Genomic DNA, 20893 nt, shown 5'->3' with positions numbered 1-20893 from the left:
ATGAGATAACCACCTACTAATGACCTTACAGGGAGGTCTAATCCCTCCATGCCAAACTAGTGCAGAGGGGCTTAAGTATCACATCGCTTATTTACATTGCTAAATCACTTCTTATAATTCTGAAGAGAACATGGAAATTAAATCATATGAGTCACTATACATAATCGAACCAAGTACATGTACATAACACACAGACTAATGCTGATTGCATTGCAAGGTATCAGTACATACTCTTATCAATATAATCATTCAAAAGAATGAAAAGCATAATACACATACATTAATATTATGTCCCCCAAAAATCCAATCTCCTTAAAATTTTAATATCGATATATTTTATACAATATAAAACTACATCCTGCATATAAATTATATACTAATTATGATATTTTCCTTTATGGATATACCTTTTCCAAACTTAAAACAAGACGGCAAAAACTTATATTAATGCACTAAATAAATGATAGCCACTTTCTTACAACTTCCAAATAGAGACCTAGAAATAAAATAGGTGTAAGCTAATTATACTATTTAAATACATGAATGTAGCACAGAGAATATACCAATCAGATGAATTGAACTCACCAATGGTTATAACAAGGTTTTATAACAATAGCTTTTTTCTATAAAGTATTATACATCAATATCCGAGGGTTCCTAACCTAAGGTGTCAAACACATTTCTACTGTTTTACATCAGTAATAATAATGGAAACCAACAATTTTCAAAAAATGCCAATAATGACCATCTTTTTCAGTAAGAAACTTTGCAGAATTAAAAGAAACAAAAATCGAACATTTGAAATTGGAACCACTCATAAAGCAGGCAAAAGCTTTCTAATTTTACAAATTCCTAATGTACATGTACAAAATCTGAAAGCTCTTCGTGTCATATCAATCAAAATTGGTGAATAATTGAATGGATGGCTTCTTAGGTATCATTGGTTAACCCTAATATATTATAAAAGCTATTATATCGTTTAAAGCTCACATTGTCATCATTTGACGGAATTAAACTAAATGAGTGTATGGTCACTATACCTAGCTGACAACAACAAAATCTTTCTTTTAAAACTGTAGTTCAGCATAACAATTCTTACTACAAGAAAACATGTAAATGTATTATACAACTTATCCTAAAACTTCAGCTTTATTTTTCTGTTCTTTTCCGAACGCTTATTGCGTGGGCAGGAGTTGTAGGACAATAATTGCTAAATGCTCAGGGACTACAGACTTGTAGGGCTGTTGCATAATTTCCGATGGTTGGTACGAATTTCAGGGTGGATTGCTGAATTCTCATCGGCTGAATGGCATTGTAGGACTGTTACATATGCTCTTTACCTATTAAATACTTGTAGGTTTGATGCTGAATGACCAAATACCTTGTTTAGTATGGAAGGGTGGTCTCTGAACGCTCAAGAGTTGATTAGTACTATACGGCCGTTACTAAATGCCCAGTGTCTACTAAAGACTTGTAGGATAGTTGCTAAATGCACACAAGCTGTTTAATATCATTATGTCTGGTTGGGTGGTTGCTGAATGGTGATTGGCTGATTAGATCTGCTGGGGTGGTTGCTGAATTCTGATTGGCTGATTAGGTCTGCTGGGGTGGTTGCTGAATGCTGATTGGCTGATTAGGTATGGTGGGGTGGTTGCTGAATGCTGATTGGCTGATTAGGTCTGTTGGGGTGGTTGCTGAATTCTGATTGGCTGATTAGGTCTGCTTGGGTGGTTGCTGAATGCTCATTGGCTGCACAACTGTTGGGGGTGGTTGCCCTCCATCTGCTGATTGGGTCGCTCCCAATGGAATACCTATGGAGGCATACAGCGTGTCTGGATCGTAGTAAGGGTACTGCGGTGCATAGAAGATTTTGCCAAAAGTACCAAATTTGCCTAAAATCTTCTGAGGCCCTCCAACAGCAGCTGTATACTTTGGAGGTGGAAACAAACCTGCAGCTATGCAATGAAGCATAGTTGGACGAAAGATTACACAAATTGCTGTCATTTATCCTTTGAAAACCGAAGTCTTTCATGGACTAAATTGAGCGAGCATTACATTCGATCGTTGAAATTTAATTGTCAAAAAGTCTTGAACCTTTCAAGTAAATTCCGCATAAAACTTTAATCTAGAAGCAGGATAATCACTTTCATGTATACACAGAAATTGCAATTGGACTTGGTTCAACTTATATTTGAATTTAACTGAAAATTGTCCATACTTCTGACACAATGACTCCAAAATTATTTCAAATTATCATGAAATCAACTGATCTGACTATACCTAATCGTTTAAAATTTAAAAGTTGCTTTCCGAATATTCTTTACCGGAATAAAACATGATGCGTCACAAATGAATTGTAATGTATCTCGAATGTAACATTATGTATCATAATTTATTAGAATTTGAAGAGAAGCATCTTTATACCCATTCTTACCCTCATCACCAGATACTCCTCCTGGTAGGGGGTATCCAGATGACCCATCCCTTGGTGGGGGTAGCCTTGTTGCCCCTGTGGAGGATATTCCTGTTGCCCCTCTGGAGGGAATCCTGGCTGCCCTCCTGGTGGTGCCTCAGGCTGGCCTGGTATGGGTTGCACCGCATCAGGGTTTTGAGAAGGATCCTTTAGGGTGTGCTGGAAGGCTGGAATTGTGCCAATCACGACTGGAAGCTTCACTTCAGCATCCATAGGTGTTCCAAAAACATCTCCCACAATCTGATTTTGGAAAATATAATAATGAGTAAAATATGCATTGATGTCTCTTTTCTTTATTGATTGGGTGACCTCAGATGCATGGGATCATGTCCAAATGCCATGCCTGTATTAACACTATGGACAAATCTGCAATGCACCTTCATACTTCCCTTATGTGACACACCCATGTATACGTACATCATATGTCAATATTATATTGACAATATAAGACAGTCATCTACCCTGACAGAGCATGTAGTTTGAAATTTATTTGTTCCTGACTGGTAAGTATAATTTCTTCTTCTTCTTTTTTCACTCTCTTTCGTCAGTTTAGTCTCAATATATATCTGATTGATTTGGGGTATTATAATGACTACAGAGGAGTCTTTTAGTTGATATAATAGCAATCAATCATCTGTCACTGGAACGACCTCCCGGGCCCCCACTCCGTAAACGGAAGGATACCATGCATGTTCCGGTAAAGGGGTACTTTTCACGCACCAAAGTCCGGCTCGTAGTACACAAAAATCTGTCCAGTATTGACTTTACACACCGGACCTAGGGGAGGGGGGGGGGGGGGGGGGGGGGGTGTGTTTTCAAAAGGAGGGAACATGCATATGCGTACCCTAAATAACACTGAGTGGGAGGCCCGGTCAAACAAAGACGACGCATGGCCCACGCATTGAAAATCGGAAAAATAAGGTCATGCACTGCATCGTTGTGCGCCCAACTTCTGTCAGGATTTGGGACAAGCTAGCGAGCTGACACCGAGTGCATAGCGTGTTGCTAGCGCACTGCGCGTATACAGGGCGCGTACAGAGCGCATACAGACCGTATATAGAGGGCACATATTAACAAATCCCACGAATGCACAGCGTGTTGCTAGCGCGAGGGACGAATGGTCCACGCATGCACCGCGTACTCAACGCAGAGCCATCGCGTGAACGGCAGCGGTCACGTGACTGTGCCTATAAAAAACGGCGGCTCGTCTTGCTTGCATTTGTCGTCATATCAAAATAGTGCAACGACGAGTGTGCAAATGAGTTCTTCACGATGTCACCCAAAAGAATGAACTAGACGTCCCCGAACCCCAATGTGCTACGTACACGCCATGTATACGCTAGGGACACGCAGGAAGAACGTTTTGTGCGCTAGAGACACGTTTAGCATGCGTTCAGCACGCTCATATTCGCTGCACGCTCGCTGGCCGTGCGTTTGAAACGCATTTGAAACGTGCAAATTTGAAACGGTAAGCTCTAGGTGTGCACTAGGCGTTCGCTAGCCGTCGGCCGCCGAACTCACAACGAATACACAGCGTGTGCTCTGATTATGTCCGGCGTTGATCTGGTGTCCTTTTGGCGTTTACATTCATGCGTCCAGCTCTGCGCACATTTTTTTAGCATGCTCAAAAAATCCCGACGCACACAGCGAATGACTTCGAATGCATAGCGTTGGTCCAGCGCGCTCGACGAACGAGTAACGAATGATGACGCACACCTAGCGAACGACAACGTAAAATTAATGTAAACACTAAGTTCACCTTCTACATGTATTTCAAGTTCAAGTGACACAGAATGACATTCAAAGGACTACCACCCTCTTCACATTCTTACCTCAACAAAATACTCTAATGTAATGTTTGGGCAGTTTTCGAAATCACAGGATGGGATAGGAGGGATCAACATCTTCACCCTGTCGTAGTTCACTGAACCCATGGCTTCGCAGCCAGCTAGCTTCAGTTCAGCCATTGTCTTGACCGTCTTTACGTTGCTAATTTCACCGGTGCCTTCACGTTTGGCCGTGAAATGTCCTCTCTGCAAGAGATGCAGATGGAAAGACTTAGTCATATGCTACATGACTTACATTCAGAGGTTGGAGAAGATGTAAAGGGAAAACAAATTGTTCAAATGAATAATACATAATGAAATTTGAATGAACATTAACTCATGTACGCTGTGAATTAACAAATAAGTGAAATCTAACCTTGATTTATTGATTGTTTGTTATTATCTAGTGTTGAAGGCGTAAATCAGACAGTGTGCCGGATATGTATGCCGAACCCTTGGGTCCCTTTTTCTAGTAGTACTGAGTGTATTTTATATTACAATTATCCACCCTCAGTACTGTTGAAAGCGTCAAAATACCCTCTTACCTATCCAGATGCATGTATTTCCAAAGGTACAGATTGTGTAGATAGTTATTCCTAAAGCCTACTGATGAACAGTAACAACTGAAAGTCTTTGAGTCCAGTACATACACACCTTACCATGAAGCAATGATATTGGTTTTCAATCATGAAAATGTACCAGGTACATCTACCATGTCAACTTGAGGATGAGATCCGGTCACTTTTTCAGAAGTTCGAGCATATGGCACTTCCCAATAGAAAGAACAATAGACTATGTCTGCAATCCCCAGCAAATTGGATTGGATTACATACATGTACCTACTCAATTTTCTTGCACTCATGAAATCGATGAATTCTGGGTCAATGAAAGGCTCTTTAAATTCATGTAAGCCTGCAATAATTTCTGACACTATATTGTACTGTGACAGCTTTGCAGAATGCGTATCACAAAGGCTTACATATTCTGCCACATTCTTCCATAAAGTTTTTCAGTTGCTCCTGTATATTATGTGCATAATATTTTCTATCTTTATAAACATCTTGTACTTTAACTTGCCTGTTGCAGTTTTGGAGTGATGTAATTGATCCTCCTAGAACTGTTGTTGTGAAGATCCAATGAAACAAAGATATACTCTCCTGGTACATACCCCCTCTTGTCAATCATTCCTTTCAGAACAATGGGTCCTGAAGCGCAGCAAAGACAGCATACTGTCTTCTCAACTTGCTGACTAGCAGGAACCTAAGTATAAAGCAAAACATTAAAACGAAGATACATGTATTCACATGTACTCTTGTCCACCATTCCCTTCAGAACAATGGGTCCTGATGCAGAGCAAAGACAGCACGGTCTTCTCAACTTGATGATACTATATAACTTTTGGAGGAACCTATGAATCAAAATTCTTACAGCCTCTCTTTAATTGTCTATGAGCTACCCTTCAGATTCAGAACAATGGATCATGACGCACAGGAAATGCAACACACTGTCTTCTCAATTCTTTTTGTGACTGGCAGGATCCTACATAGTACAACAAATGTATTCATCATTTAGATTCAATGTACATCTAACTCCCTTGTCAATAACTCATATGGTACAGCAGAAGCATTAAGCCAAAGACTTTTAAATAGCCCCTCTTGTCGATGAATCTCTTCTGCAGTATTATCTACACATATTTCTAGAAACAAAAATGTGTATGAATTACTGGAGAAATTTTTTTTTCAAGTGAAATGGTGATTAGTGAGTATAAAGGAAGAGACATTTATTTTTATTTTGTTCAAAGTTTCAAACAAAGAAATGTCACCCCCCCCCCCCAAAAAAAAAAAAAAAAAAAAAAAATGTATGATGCATATTTAAGTTCAGTGAACATTTTCCCTGAAGCTAATTTTGTTGTTTATTCCATTATTCAAAACTTCATATTTCTCTTTGTGACATGGCAGACAAAGAGTCAACATTGAGAGTTAAAATGCAAAACAGCACTTCAAAGAAAAGAAAGTTGAGACTACTTCCCTTTCTGACTGACCACATTTCTTCTGGGGGAAGATTAGGGAAGAGAGGGAGAGAGAGAGAGAGAGAGAAAATGACCACATAGTTACCCCCCCCCCCCCTCCCCGAGGACAACCTAGGACAACCACCCCCGTGGACAATATCCCCCCCCCCCCCGGAAATTACCTCTCAGTTCAGTTCATTTTATTCAAAACCACACAAAGCATGATATAATCTGTCTCATAAAAAAGAAACTGGCAATAGTACATCAATCAACATATTCTAACTTGATCACATCCTATAGTCAACAGAATACATACATTAACAGTAATAAGAATGTTACGTATGATTATACAATGGATGAAAATACTAAGCTACAGAATATAGAACATACAAATACCCTCTCTCTCTCTCCCTCACACACACACACACACACACACCAAACACACCACCAAACACACAAACACACGCACACGCGCGCCCATACTTAATGGTATGGTATGGTATTTATTGAAACATGTATCACAGTTATATATACTGAATTGCATATGGATATACATTGCATTTAACAAAATTTAAAACAGTATAATTTACATAATTATAAGTACACGTATTACGTCACATAAAGGAAAGAGGTTAAAAAGGGAAAGGGAGAGAGAGAGAGAGAGAGAGAGAGGGGGAGGAGGAGAGAGGGGAGGAAAGTAAGAAAAATAGAAAGAAAGGATAAGAGACCGAGAGATATTAAAGTGAAGAAAGAGAAGGAGCAGGAAAGATAGAAAGATGGAGAAAGAGAGAAAAAGAGAGAGCGAGGAAGGAGAGAAATAGGTGAAGGAGAGAGAAAGAGAAAGAGGAAGAACTAAGAGAGAGAGAGAGAGAGAGAGAGAGCGGCAAGAGGTAAAGAAGGGGGAGGAGGGAAGGGGAACTTGCCAACAATTAAAAATTACATACAAATTGACGATAAAAAAAATAAAAGTATGCATTGCAACATTGACATTACGAATAGTACTAATAAGAAGAGCAAAAATCTGACTGACATGAGCGCTATACAAGAACCCTCCATTATTATTATTATGGCTTACCTAAAAATTATTTGGTAAGTTGTAAAATGTATAAATGAGAATGTTTTCTTTTTTAACGCAGATGGTAGTAAAAACATTTTAAAAAGTATAATAACAACCTGTTTAAGAAAATATTTACACATAACAACTAAATACAGGCGGATATAGCAGAGAAGCAAGATTCAAAAGGAGTAATTGCAGACCTGCGTAATCTAATAGCGTTAAGATAAAACAACGAGCAACCAGAGGCAATTTAAAATAATACATGTAATTATGAAATCGACAGTATACAATACGAAGAGTAAAGATAATTAACTGATAAATTGAGGTAAAGCGTATTGAAAATATTTACATTATGTTTCTACATTTAGCAATAATATAATTGTTCAATCCAAGATATTTAATTGAATCTGAAATATAATGCATTTAAATTCGGCGAATTGTAGATGGGTTCAGGCAAAGATTGCAATTTGAAAATGAATCTTAATGAACAAATTGTGATTTAAAAGAGGCTTTAGATAACTGGCAATAATTCATATAAAGAAAAAAAAACATGGGAAAGAAATGAGGTTACTAAAGATGACCTTATTTGTATCTTGATACAGAAATTGAAGTTATAATGACAAAAATACATATAATTCACAAAGTTTGGCAGTATTATGCTATCAAAAAAGTTAAACAAACCGGATGCCACATCATGGCTGGTTCAAAAGCCTTACTAGATAGGGTAAAGCACTTTTTCTGTAGCGTTCTGTCCTACACTTGATTTCGCGTAGCCTATTACTGTGTCTCAATTGTCTTCGAGAACACTGGCTTACAGGTAACCACTCACGAAAGTTACAGTAGAGGGACCTAGCAAAGTTTAGACAGAGCTCTTCTCTTCTGTCTCTCAGAGAGGACATACACACTGTGAGAGGCTGACGGTAGGATTCATATCTTAGTCCTAATATTGTCCGCAGGGCACGCTTCTGGATTGACTCTATTTGAGCTTCCTGGTTTAGAGTTAGTGAGGAATGCCATACTACACAACAGTATTCTAGCACCGGTCTTATGTAGGACGTAAAAACTGTGATCAAATCATGAAGTGGCATAGAGAAACGTTTGAGCATCCGTAGCAGATAGAGTTTCTTGGCTGCTTTTGATGTGATGCAGTTGACGTGTTCCAACCACTGAAGATCACTGCTAAGGACGACGCCAAGCAATTTCACGTGTTGCTTGTCCGGGATTTGATTTTCGCCGATCATAACTTCCGCTGGTGGGAGCTGTCGACGAGCAGATGATACCCTCATGAGTTGGCATTTGGATGGGTTTAGACGCATATTCGAGTCCTTACACCATTCTTCAAATACAGACAATGTAGCATTAAGACAACTTGGTGAATTTGATCGGCGTGTTTCTGCAACAGTTAGGTCATCTACATACTTCCACCTAGAGCAGTCAGATGAATGGAGGGCATCGTTGACAGTGGCTAAGAAAACCAGAGGTCCAAGTCGCGTCCCTTGAGGAACGCCGACTGAAGTAGCGAGTGTTGTTGAAAGTTGGTCTTTATACCGCACTTGCTGAGTTCGCTCACCAAGGAAGCTGCATAACCAAGGAAGTAAAGATGGCCGTGCACCCATTGTGTAGATTTTTGTAATTGCGACGTTATGGTTTACTAAGTCGAAGGCTTTGGAAAAATCCGTAAGCACCACACTCGTAATTGATCCAGGTTTGTCAGCATTCGAATGGAGGTATTCCAGCAGGCTTAAAAGGTAATGGCTCGTTGACCAACCAGGACGATTGCCGAACTGCTGAGGATCGATTTCGTGAGATATGTCATTCAAGATCATTTTAGATGCAAACAGTTCCAACAGCTTCGCGAATAAGTCAGTCAGGGCGATAGGGCGCAACTTCTGTAACGTCGCAGGAGTTTCTTTGGGAACAGGAACAATGATGGACCTCTTCCAATGACTTGGAACCCTGCTTTGTTGAAACGACGCATTAAAGATGTCGCAGAGAGGTGAGCTGAGTTCCACTGCGAATTCCCGAATCAAACGTGGTGAGATTCCGTCCGGTCCACCACTTTTCCCAACTGGGGTTTTGGACAGTTCTCGGTAGACTGTCCACACAGCAAACACACTGCTGAGTAGGTCCTTAGTGGTCAAAAAGCATTTCAGAATAAGAAATTACTACGATGCAAATAAAAACTATGTCACTCTTTCATTTAGGTACGTTTTAGATAACCTTCTAAACCTAGAAAGAGTTGTACTATAATTTTGTTTATCATCAGGCAGACTGTTCCATTCTTTAATGCAAGAGATATGGAAAGACGTCAGAGTGACATTTGTTCTTGCAAAAGGCTGATGAATAAGATACCTTTGACGTGTATTATAATTATGAATTTGCGAGTTCTAACGGAATAAATCTTTTAACGTACATTCATGAGGCATAGACTTAAGATTAAACATAAACAATATGCAATTGAACACACAAGTCCACTTAGTGGTAACATTCTTAGTCGAAGGAACAATGGAGAACTTGGATGTCTATCATAAGAATTAGTAATAAGCCGTATTGCCTTCTTCTGCCATACTCTCAACTTGTCAAGATATGACTTAAAAGTGTTTCCCCTAGCAACATTACAATATGTCAAATAAGTTAGAATAATACTATTATATAATGTTATCAGCACTCTTTCAGGTAAAATAAATTTTAATCTAAAAATTACACCTACTCTTCTGGACAACTTTGTGCATACAACATCTCTATGATTTCTCCAAGATAAATGCTCATCCATGGTTATCCCTAAGAACTGGACATTTTCACTATTAAAGCGCAACATCATGGCCTGCAACATTAAGAAAAGTAAAGTTTCTGAATGTCTTGATTCGCAATTAGTAATAAATCTTAAGCCTTCTTATCAGCCAACAGCAAGCTGGTATCATCAGCAAAAAGTGAGTATGAGAATAATGTTGATGAGTGTATTATATCATTTATATAGATCAGAAACAACAGGGGACCAAGAACAGAACCCTAAGGTATACCATATTTAATAGGAGCAAGTTGAGAATTGGTACCATCCACCACAACAAATTGTGTTAATTCAAGGGGAAGTCCAACCTGATAATAAGTTGGGTTTTATAAAAGCAGGCTTTTTTAATCGGGGGGGGGGGGATTATCCTTGGGTGTAATTGTTCTAGGGGGTAGTTTTCCAGGGGATAATTGTCCTCGGGGTGGTGGTGTATATATACATTATTATTAGAAAATTCTTTTTTTTAGAGAGATTTCAACATCTAACATCTAATTACCCCTTGCTGTTTCTCATCAAGAAAACAAGGAGGACCAAAAGCTTACCAATACGTTTAACTCGTAGTTCAGATCCTTTACAGTGCCGATGCTGAATAGCTTCTGAGTGTGATGGTCAAATTTCCACGGTCGATCAATGTTTATCTTGACGTAGTACCTTACATACCCGTTAGAAGCTTCAAACGGCGGAGGCAGAGAAATATTTGGGATCTGGAACTGGAAGGGAAAGCGATGCTCCCCGGCAGTCAGTTTGATTCGGTCTGCAGTAGTGCTATCCGCTCCTGGAGAACAAAAACAAATCCTGAATATCAATTCTCAAAAGCGGGACCAAAATATAAATATCCCTAGTTTCTTGAAGAAGAGTCTTGAAGGATTCTTGCACGTGGGGGGGGGGGGGGGGGGGGGGGGGGAGTAAGGTAATATGATTATCTTGATTTATAAAGCACTTAATAGGGAATACCGTCTCTAAGCGCTTTACAGCTATTATTACCCCGGTCATCGGATTCATTCACGCACAATGTGCACCATCTCCACTCCCTGGGGAATATTCCTACCATATGGTCACCGTAAGGGCATAGGCAATTACTAACACAACGCTTTTGTCATACTACCTGGTCCCCATTTCTCTCTTGGGTATTGAGTGGCAAATGTAGATTAATGCGTTGCCAAAGGACATTGTTGCCATGTCGGGATAATGGCTTTACTACACTGCAAAAACCAGAGTGTTAAAATTAACACCAAGGGTGTTTAATTTAACACTTTCTTGGTATCTATATCGGACAACTCCTCTGGTGTTACTTAACACCATTTTCTGGAATTAGATAATTTCAATTCCATTTTTGGTGTTAATATTTGACAACATACTGGTGTAGATTAACACCAATATCTGGAATCATAACAAATTCAATTTCACTCTTGGTGGTAATATTTGACAACTCCTACTGGTGTAGATTAACAACAATATCTGGAATCATAACAAATTCACTTCCACTTTTGGTGTTTATATTCTTGTTGATCCAATGGTCCCACATTCCATATTTCCTATCATCGACCATTATCGACCAGGGTAGAAGAACCAATGGTAAACTGATAATTCATAATCGATGTTGGCAACTGTCCACCAATAGGTATATTCTAATCTCCATTGCATTAACTCCATCACATATATCATTTGAAATAATTTCAAGATTAACATTTAAATGATACAGGCTGGTACACGAATATATAATAATTATGCATGTTGTTTCTTGGTTAGTAGTCTTATAATCAATATATCTATTGCTAAAACGTTCATGTAATTATACAAGATCGGACAAATAATCTATTGGTCAATAATTGCCAAAGGAAAATACAAATCATAAAATTTATGTGCATTGTCATAATTTGCTTAACAAATCATGATAAATGTATTCTTCTGTGAACACGTGTAAAGTAATCATTAAGCGTCGTACACTTTGTGAAAACTTTTACGACCAATCAACCACCTTAAACGAAATCACGTGATGATACTTTCATCACCGAGCATAAAACAACACCATGTTACTTAAGACCAAGTAATTATTAATGCATGCTTAAATCTGACCGGTGTTAAAAATAACACCAATGGTGTCAAAAAAATTCAATACCATACTGGTGTTAGAAATTTAACACCCTGGTTTTTGCATTAATGCATGCTTAAATCTGACCGGTGTAAAAAATAACACCAATGGTGTCAAAAAAATTCAATACCATACTGGTGTTAGAAATTTAACACCCTGGTTTTTGCATTAATGCATGCTTAAATCTGACCGGTGTGAAAAATAACACCAATGGTGTCAAAAAAATTCAATACCATACTGGTGTTAGAAATTTAGAACCCTGGTTTTTGCGGCTCGGTGTAAAAATGTCAGTGGAAAAAATGTCAGAGGTAAAAATGTCAGAGGTAAAAATGTCAGAGGTAAAAATGTCAGAGGAAAAAATGTCAGAGGAAAAAATGTCAGAGGTAAAAATGTCAGAGGTAAAAATGTCAGAGGTAAAAATGTCAGAGTTTAAAATGTCAGAGGTAAAAATGTCAGAGGAAAAAATGTCAGAGGTAAAAATGTCAGAGGAAAAAATGTCAGAGGTAAAAATGTCAGAGGTAAAAATGTCAGAGGTAAAAATGTCAGAGTTTAAAATGTCAGAGGTAAAAATGTCAGAGGAAAAAATGTCAGAGGTAAAAATGTCAGAGGAAAAAATGTCAGAGGTAAAAATGTCAGAGGTAAAAATGTCAGAGGTAAAAATGTCAGAGGTAAAAATGTCAGAGGTAAAAATGTCAGAGGAAAAAATGTCAGAGGAAAAAATGTCAGAGGTAAAAATGTCAGAGGTAAAAATGTCAGAGGTAAAAATGTCAGAGTTTAAAATGTCAGAGGTAAAAATGTCAGAGGAAAAAATGTCAGAGGTAAAAATGTCAGAGGAAAAAATGTCAGAGGTAAAAATGTCAGAGGTAAAATGTCAGAGGTAAAAATGTCAGAGGTAAAAATGTCAGAGGAAAAAATGTCAGAGGTAAAAATGTCAGAGGTAAAAATGTCAGAGGTAAAAATGTCAGAGTTTAAAATGTCAGAGGTAAAAATGTCAGAGGAAAAAATGTCAGAGGTAAAAATGTCAGAGTTTAAAATAAAAACAAAAGCATGTGACAAGATTGTTATGTTTACACCCGGGCTATATATCAGGCTTATCGAAAAAGAACAGCGAGGGATATTCTGCAGTCGTTATTTCACCGCTGTCTTATTGTATTGTATTAGTTAAGTCTTATTTTGAGCGTATACCAAGGTTGTAACTTGTAGAGGAATCATGTACTTTGAAGAATGCTATCAGTTGTCTGATGACCGCTTGCAAGGCGTGAAACTCGGAGTACACCATCCATGTCCCATTAGTCTGCCTTATTAAATATTTATATACCGGTATATTATGTTTTTGTATAAGCAAATGGTACTGGTACACTAAGCAAACTTCTAGGGAAAAAGATTTCTAAAATCGATAAGTTTGGCCATGTTTTATAGGCTGAGTTGTCGCTCCATGGTGTAATCATTAAAAAAAAAAAAAAACAAGGTTATTTAATAAAAGGATCATGCGACAAATAATCATTGTGATTCAAATTGATGCAAGGATTTTTTTGAATAAGCAATGCTTTTCACCAGAATCTTCTTTGTAAAAACGACTTTTACAAATCTCAGCCATGCAAATCTGCCACTGTGTTGTAAGATCACTTTCAGATTAGGAGAAGTGTATTCTGTAATGAGTATTTTACATTGAATGGAACGTCTCAACTCAGTAAGCATGGCTGAGAATTGTAAAAGTTGTTTTTACAAAGAAGATTCGGGTGAATAGCAGTGCTTATTCAACCAAATATTCGCATCAATTTGAATCACAATCATTATTTGTCGCTTAATCCCTTTTAATGACCTTGTTTTCTTTCTCGTTTGCAAGGGGAGAAGAAGATATGTCACGTTAAAGACATCATAAAGATCAGTGTTGTATGCGTATATATTATATACACAGGCCAGTAACAGCTATGTAGCTTGTAAATTTGTAAGAGGGAAAATGCTGATTGAAATGATAATGATGAAATAGCAAATAATTGAGGAGTATCATAGGTACCAATTCAATGGATATTTGTATAACAGAGAGCCCCCGTCAGTACTAAAAGAGCCCCCGTGAGAAGGCTCACGGGGGCTCTTTTTTGGGGGGAAGAGCCCCCGTGGACAAAAAATTAATTTGAGCCCCAAAAAATTAATTTGAGCCCTGGTTGTAGAGGAATCATGTACTTTGAAGAATGCTATCAGTTGTCTGATGACCGCTTGCAAGGCTTGAAACTCGGAGTACACCATCCACGTCCCATTAGTCTGCCTTATTCAATATTTATATACCAGTATATTATGTTTTTGTATAAGCAAATGGTACTGGTACACTGAGCAAACTTCTGGGGAAAAAGATTTCTAAAATCGAGAAGTTTGGCCATGTTTTATAGGCTGAGTTGTCGCTCCATGGTGTAATCATTAAATAAAAAGAAAAGTCAGTACAGCCCCCAAAATAGGATCAGATATCTATGAACCTTCCCCCTCCTACTTCTCCTTCGTATTTGAAGATTGTTGGACATTTTAACTGCGTGGCAATGTCTACTATTATATGTAATTTCCAATAAATGCATATTTCCGACAATTCCACTTTCTTGAGGGCTTGGTATTTTGATACTCTGAAACAAGCAGAAAGCCATGTTATCAATGCTAACCGCACCATCACATTCCCGAAGTGCGCGCGTTGCAATAAAATATTGTCGATTACTATTGCGGTATAAAATAGTCTGGGAGAAAATCAATAAGCAGCTTTGTTACTCCGATACAAAGCAGAAAGCCGCCCATGTTACATCAATTAAAGAGAAGGTTGAGTTCTGGGGAAAGGTAAAAAAAAATTATTTGTGAGCGTTCAATGCAAGTGTAATAGAACATCAAAGAAAAAAGTTATTCCCTGAAAATCTATTTCAAATGACTTCATATCCCAGATATAACAAGTAACATCTTTGTATGCCTGCCCGATTTGTATGCCATATGTTTGTGTAGTCCCATATCAATATCTTTCTGTTTACAGTGCTTGTTACTTTACCAAGACTGGGCCAAATTATTTATCATTTTGATGACTCCAAAACCTTGCACTACACACCAATACTTACATGTTTATGCTAGATGATTAACCTTCTCTGATTGCTTCCCAAAAAAAAAGAAATTTCAAAATCTATTTTCCACATTATATTATCTTCAGGACATGTACGATATACAACACATCCATTTAGAAAGGAATATAATAGACTAGCCCATGCAGTAGCTGTACGTCTTGACATTCTGAGTGATAAAGTGCTGAGATATTATGACGGCACTCATTTGTTTTGCTTGTACCTCTGACATTTTTACCTCTGACATTTTTTCCTCTGACATTTTTACCTCTGACATTTTTACCTCTGACATTTTTACCTCTGACATTTTTTCCTCTGACATTTTTTCCTCTGACATTTTTACCTCTGACATTTTTTCCTCTGACATTTTTACCTCTGACATTTTTACCTCTGACATTTTTACCTCTGACATTTTTTCCTCTGACATTTTTACCTCTGACATTTTTTCCTCTGACATTTTTTCCTCTGACATTTTTACCTGGCACCGTTTTTGCAGTGTATGAGAAAGTGCAAAGCATTACATGTACATAAAGCTTGTTGGTTATAAACTGAAGGCTAATCCTGATTATCCTGGTGATTAAAACACTTATTATTTGATAAATACCCAAAGGTGTCAAGTTCCTCATGACAGCACACTCCTACAAGCCTTTATAATAGCCCACCACTCACCTGCACCTTGCAGAGTGATCTCCTGTTTGAAGTATTCGTAATTGGTGGTGTAGTCCACACTACTCTGGCTGTCTCCACTCACCTCGGACTCTGTCCAATGTGTGTAGGATTTACCAACGCATTTTATTTGAATGCCTACAGTGTAGGAAGAAGAAAAAAATGTAAAAGAGATCTATAGTAGATTTTATGCTTGTACGTGTTAGTTTATTATCAAAAAGGAAACAGCAACAAAATCGAACAAGCACGCAAATGTACTCCTCAGGTTCCTTCAAACATTGTTTGTTGGACCTACTATGGTCAAACCAGTAGAAACCTTTAACAAGGGAAACGCTCCTGTCGGTCTCGCCTGCATTACGCAATTCGATATGATAAACAATTGAGTGTGGGACATTATTTATAGGCAGGACCGGTGGCCCATTAGCAGCCCCCCTACCCCCAATGAAATCCTCTGAATGCAATCAGAAATTTGAAGTTTATATTGACTAAGAATCTTCAGAAGAATTATTTACTATTATTGTTACCAAGACGAAAACTTTCATGAAATATGAACAAATATCACAAATTGATTCATTGATTATCATATTAAACATATTCCAAGTCCACACATCAGTCTTTAATTTACTCACCACGAATATCTCCCTTATCTTCTGATACAACTATCCTTGCTTCTCCTTGTACAACATCTCCTGGCTTATAGACTTCTTGGTTGCCAGCCAGGAGAACTTCAAATACCTGTAACTTCCCCATGTCGAGTGAATTTCGAGTGATCACATCAACAACACAAACTCATCTAGCTCTTATATGTGACATAAAAAGTGCAATAAACTTGTTATTTATTATGTCAGGCGAGGACACCATTCTTTTTAAACATTAGGGCCAATTATATTTGTATAATCAGCAAAGGCTTATGAAGATTTTTTAGGATTAGGGTTGGCTCTACCACAAGCCTCAGCGAGGCATGAAGCGCGGAGGGGAGTCAGGTGCGAGTGGGGGTATCCCCCCTCCCTCGCGATGCGCGGAAGCTGTTGCAATTTTGACTAATGGATATTAGCCCCCCCCCCCCCCCACCCCCCCCCCCCAAAAAAAAAAAAAAAAATATATATATATATATATATATATATATATATATATATATATATATATTATTGGATTAGCAAGTTGGATTCGGATTATTTTTTGTAGTGAATCTTGAGGCATGAGAGTGGGGGGGGGGGGGGGAGAGGGATTTGTCACCATGGTTCAAAATTGCCTGATAAGCCCCCCCCCCTCCCCTCCCGCACTCTTATGCACCCACTTTCAGAAAAGGCGTCAAAAGGGTGTATTTTTCAGCTATACGGCGTCGTCGACGTTTCCTTAAAAAGGGTGTTTTTCAAGCAGTGGTCGCACAAAAACCCAATAAGGGGTACCCTTTCAGGTGCGATAACAACGCCATTAAGGTCATTTCAGAAAAGGTGATATGCGCCATTAGGGTCCATTTGAGTACAGCTGCAATACGCCAGTAGGGTCAATTTCAGATTGGACACGGTGGATATCACTTGTGTATGAGATAACCCTTCCCCCCCACCCCCTCAAAAAAAAAAATGACAATCATGATAATAATAATAAATTAATGTAACAAATTACTAAAAATCCCTTTCAACTTCTGCTATCCCAAATAAATGTTTGCTTATAGGCCTATCTTCAAGTCAGCCACCTCAGTGGATATAGCGCTACAACTATTTAATCAAACGATATTTTTCATAGTTTTTATGTTGTCATGACGTCATGAACAACGCTCCGTTCGGAAAGTAGGGAATATATATCTTTTTTTAATAATGTGCCCTTGATTAAGTCAACTCCTCCGTGGATTATATAGCACTGGAATCATTTAATCAAACAATCATGAAGAACAAAGTTCCGTTCGGAAAGTATGGAATATTTTTTTAGAAAACAAATATGCCCTTAAGCAGTTATGATGAACTACAAAGTTATTTCATTCCTGTTTTGACGGTATTTGCTAGTCTTTATCCAAAGCTGCTCAGAAGGTAAAGGGCGATAGCAAACGACAAAGTCTATTTTGATATAGCTGCAATCGGAAAGGTAATAGTTAATGAAGGGAAAGTGAGGTTCAACAAGGTTTTGTTTTTCTCTGGTGGGAGAATGGGGGGGGGGGGGCTTGGGGTCAGGCGCGGATCCAGGGGGGCGACCGGACCTTGCCCCCCCCCCCCCCCCGCAAAAAAAAAAGGGAGAGAGAGAGAAAGAAAGGAAGGGAAAGGGAAAGAGGAGAGAAAGAGGAAAAAAAGAAGAGGAAGAAGAAAAGAAATGAAGGAAGAAGGAGATCGGGGGGGGGGGGGGCAAAAGGACTTGCCTCCCCCCCCCCCCCCCCATCAACAAATAAAAGAGAAGGAAGGAAAGGGAAAGAAAAAAGGAAAAGAGGAGATAAAGGGAAGGAAAAAAAGAGGAAGAAGAAAAGAAAAGGGAGAAAAGAAGGAAGGGGAGATCAGTTGCGGTTAATCCCGCCAACAATCTGTGGAGCGGGTTGGGGGCCAAAATGACCCCCCCCCCCCCCCTCCCAGCAAACCTAACAAAGAGAGAAGGGAAGGGAATGGGAAAGAGGAAAGAAAGGGAAAGGGAAAAAAAGAGAATGAAGAAAGGTAAGGGATATCAGTTGCAATTTTCCCGCCAACAAGGTGTAGATCGAGGGGGGGGGGGGGGCTTTGGGGAAATAAAATTCAAACATGGTTTATTTATAATTCCATAACGATGGTTTACAAATAATGCTGAAATGACATAATTTTCCGAAATTTTTCCTCACTTTTAAGTAATTTTTTTTTGTATGCGTTTGTGGGAAAATGACAAATTCCTAAATTTACAGCCATTCAAGAAAATGCTTCTTGAGATGCCTACATGTCAGGGCCCGCGAAACGGCGGGAATCGGGATCCTCGAGCCCCCCCCCCCCTCCATCCCTTTTAAGCCCAGCGTGCAGCAGATTGGGTCTCGAAATTTTAAAATTTGACATTTTGCTCCATAGGGGGGGGGGGGGGGGTTAAGGCCACTTTTTTTGGTCAGCCATTGGCATGAAGGGGGGGGGGTTGCTCAAAAAACACACATTAAAAAAACGAAAGGGGTTTAACCCCTAACACCCCCCCCCCCCCTGCGTACGCGCCTGCTCCAAGGTAATTAAAAACTCTACACTGTTCAATTAATCTATTGTTGATACAAATAGAAACATTGTTATATACAGGATTTAGGTTCCTAGCATTTTTGAAAAAAAAACAAATTTAGTCTTAGAAATATTCAAAGACAGTTTATTGCAAACCAGCCACTGGTATACATACTCCCCCTCCCCCCCCCCCCCTGCGTACGCGCCTGATCGCAATACAATAGTATATACCCCATGTTGTTTTCCTTCTCATAAATGCCCCTGTTCTTTCATCTATGAAAATAGTTCCTTTTCATTCTCATAAGTGCCCCTTTCAATTGGGTAATAGTATATTGTAAAGCGCTTAGAGAAATTTGTGATAAGCGATATATAAAAACTAAATATTATTATTATTATTATTAAAATGACTCCATTCAATTCTGAGAGATACTCGTTTTACTCTGACAAGTGCCCCTTCCCCTCCTGATAAGTGCTCTTTTCATCTCTTATAAATGCCCCTTTTATTTTGACACGTCCCCCTTTTCCTTCCTAATAAATGCTCTTTTTCCTTCGTATAAGTGCCCCTTCCCCTTCCCATAATTACCCCTTTTCATCTTTGAAATGCGCCCCGTTTATATTAACGTGTGCCTCTTTTTTCTTTTTTAATAAGAGTCACTTCCCCCTTCTCATAAAGCCCCCTTTCACTCCGGTAAATGCCCCTAAAAAAATCTGATCGGTTCCCCTTTTCTTTCAACAAATGCACATTTCCCTTTATAATTAGTACCCCTTTGTCATTTTAATAAGTGCCTCTTTTCATGTATGGTCAGTGCCCTTTTTCAGATGCGATAAGTGCCCCTTTTCACCTCTGATAATTACCTTTTCAACAATGATATGAACCCCTTTCCCCTTTTTCATAAATACCCGTTTTCACTTTTTATAAATGCCCATCAAAATCTGATGCGTGCCTCTTTTCCGTCGGCAATTGCCCATTTCCTCTTCATCCCTGGTGCATGCCTTTCTTTTAGGTGTACGAAGCCCCCCATTTTCACCTCTGGTAATTAGCCTTTGTACTTTGACACGTGCTCCTTTTCTTTTCGATAAGTGTCCCCTTTTCCTCTCATCATTAAACGTGCCCCTAAATTCAAGCGACTAAGAGCAATTTCCCCCAAACCTCGCTCGCTACGCCCGCTCTATATAAAGATGTTATAATTATGTAACTTATCAAAGGTCTTTTCAGTCTTCCGTTATGAGAATGTGCTCAACTGCTCATAGCCCACCAGGATTGGGTTTTTCCTCTTTACAAGATGTAACATTTCGCACTGCGACCTCACAAATCTTAAAATTTATCCTAGCTCGCTTTGCTCGCTCGCAAATGAATTTTTAGACCATCACACCGACTGCAAAGTATGATGCTTAAGCAATTTTTTTATATGATGCATACAGAGAAACAAATATCGCGAAAATCATCCCTGATAATGTAATCACAATATGAGGTATATACCATTGTCTAAAAAAAATATATATTTCGCTTTGAGATTTCCTTTTCAAAGTGCCCTTTTTCCAGAAAGTGGCCTTTTTTGTTGGTCCCCACTTTGGAAGTCGCTCCACCGCCTCTGCCATGGAGGTGATCGAGACTCCCTGCTCAAGCCATGGAGATAACATCTCCCTGCTCCAACCAAGTTGATCAAACTCTGTACATGGAAGAGATTGCCATAGCGCCACTTACGATTAAAAGGAGGGCAACCCCCTTTACAGAATGAATTCCATCGACC

At 38.8% G+C, this 20893-nt stretch overlaps 1 protein-coding gene across 2 annotated transcripts; it reads right to left on the bottom strand.

Annotated features, from left to right (window-relative positions):
* Positions 1-302: 302 nt before the first annotated feature.
* Positions 303-16767, bottom strand: LOC105437207 (arrestin domain-containing protein 3). 2 transcript variants are annotated; one of them, XM_030975845.1, is made up of 7 exons: positions 16626-16767; positions 16000-16134; positions 10695-10927; positions 5377-5559; positions 4306-4506; positions 2435-2713; positions 303-1955 (listed from the first exon to the last, which is right to left on the bottom strand). In XM_030975845.1, the coding sequence occupies exons 1-7, from the start codon at positions 16744-16746 to the stop codon at positions 1893-1895; spliced, it is 1215 nt and encodes a 404-aa protein (XP_030831705.1). In that variant the 5' UTR covers positions 16747-16767; the 3' UTR covers positions 303-1892. The 2 variants fall into 2 exon arrangements, with proteins under 2 accessions (XP_030831705.1, XP_030831706.1); XM_030975846.1 differs by having other exon boundaries at positions 303-1949.
* Between the last annotated feature and the right edge of the window lie 4126 nt (positions 16768-20893).

The sequence above is a fragment of the Strongylocentrotus purpuratus genome, unplaced genomic scaffold, assembly GCF_000002235.5.
Source record: "Strongylocentrotus purpuratus isolate Spur 01 unplaced genomic scaffold, Spur_5.0 spur5_scaffold_8, whole genome shotgun sequence".
In the NCBI taxonomy this organism is placed as follows: Eukaryota; Metazoa; Echinodermata; class Echinoidea; order Camarodonta; family Strongylocentrotidae; genus Strongylocentrotus; species Strongylocentrotus purpuratus.
Note: the sequence above shows the minus strand (reverse complement) of the source record. Positions and strands in the feature narration are given on the sequence as shown.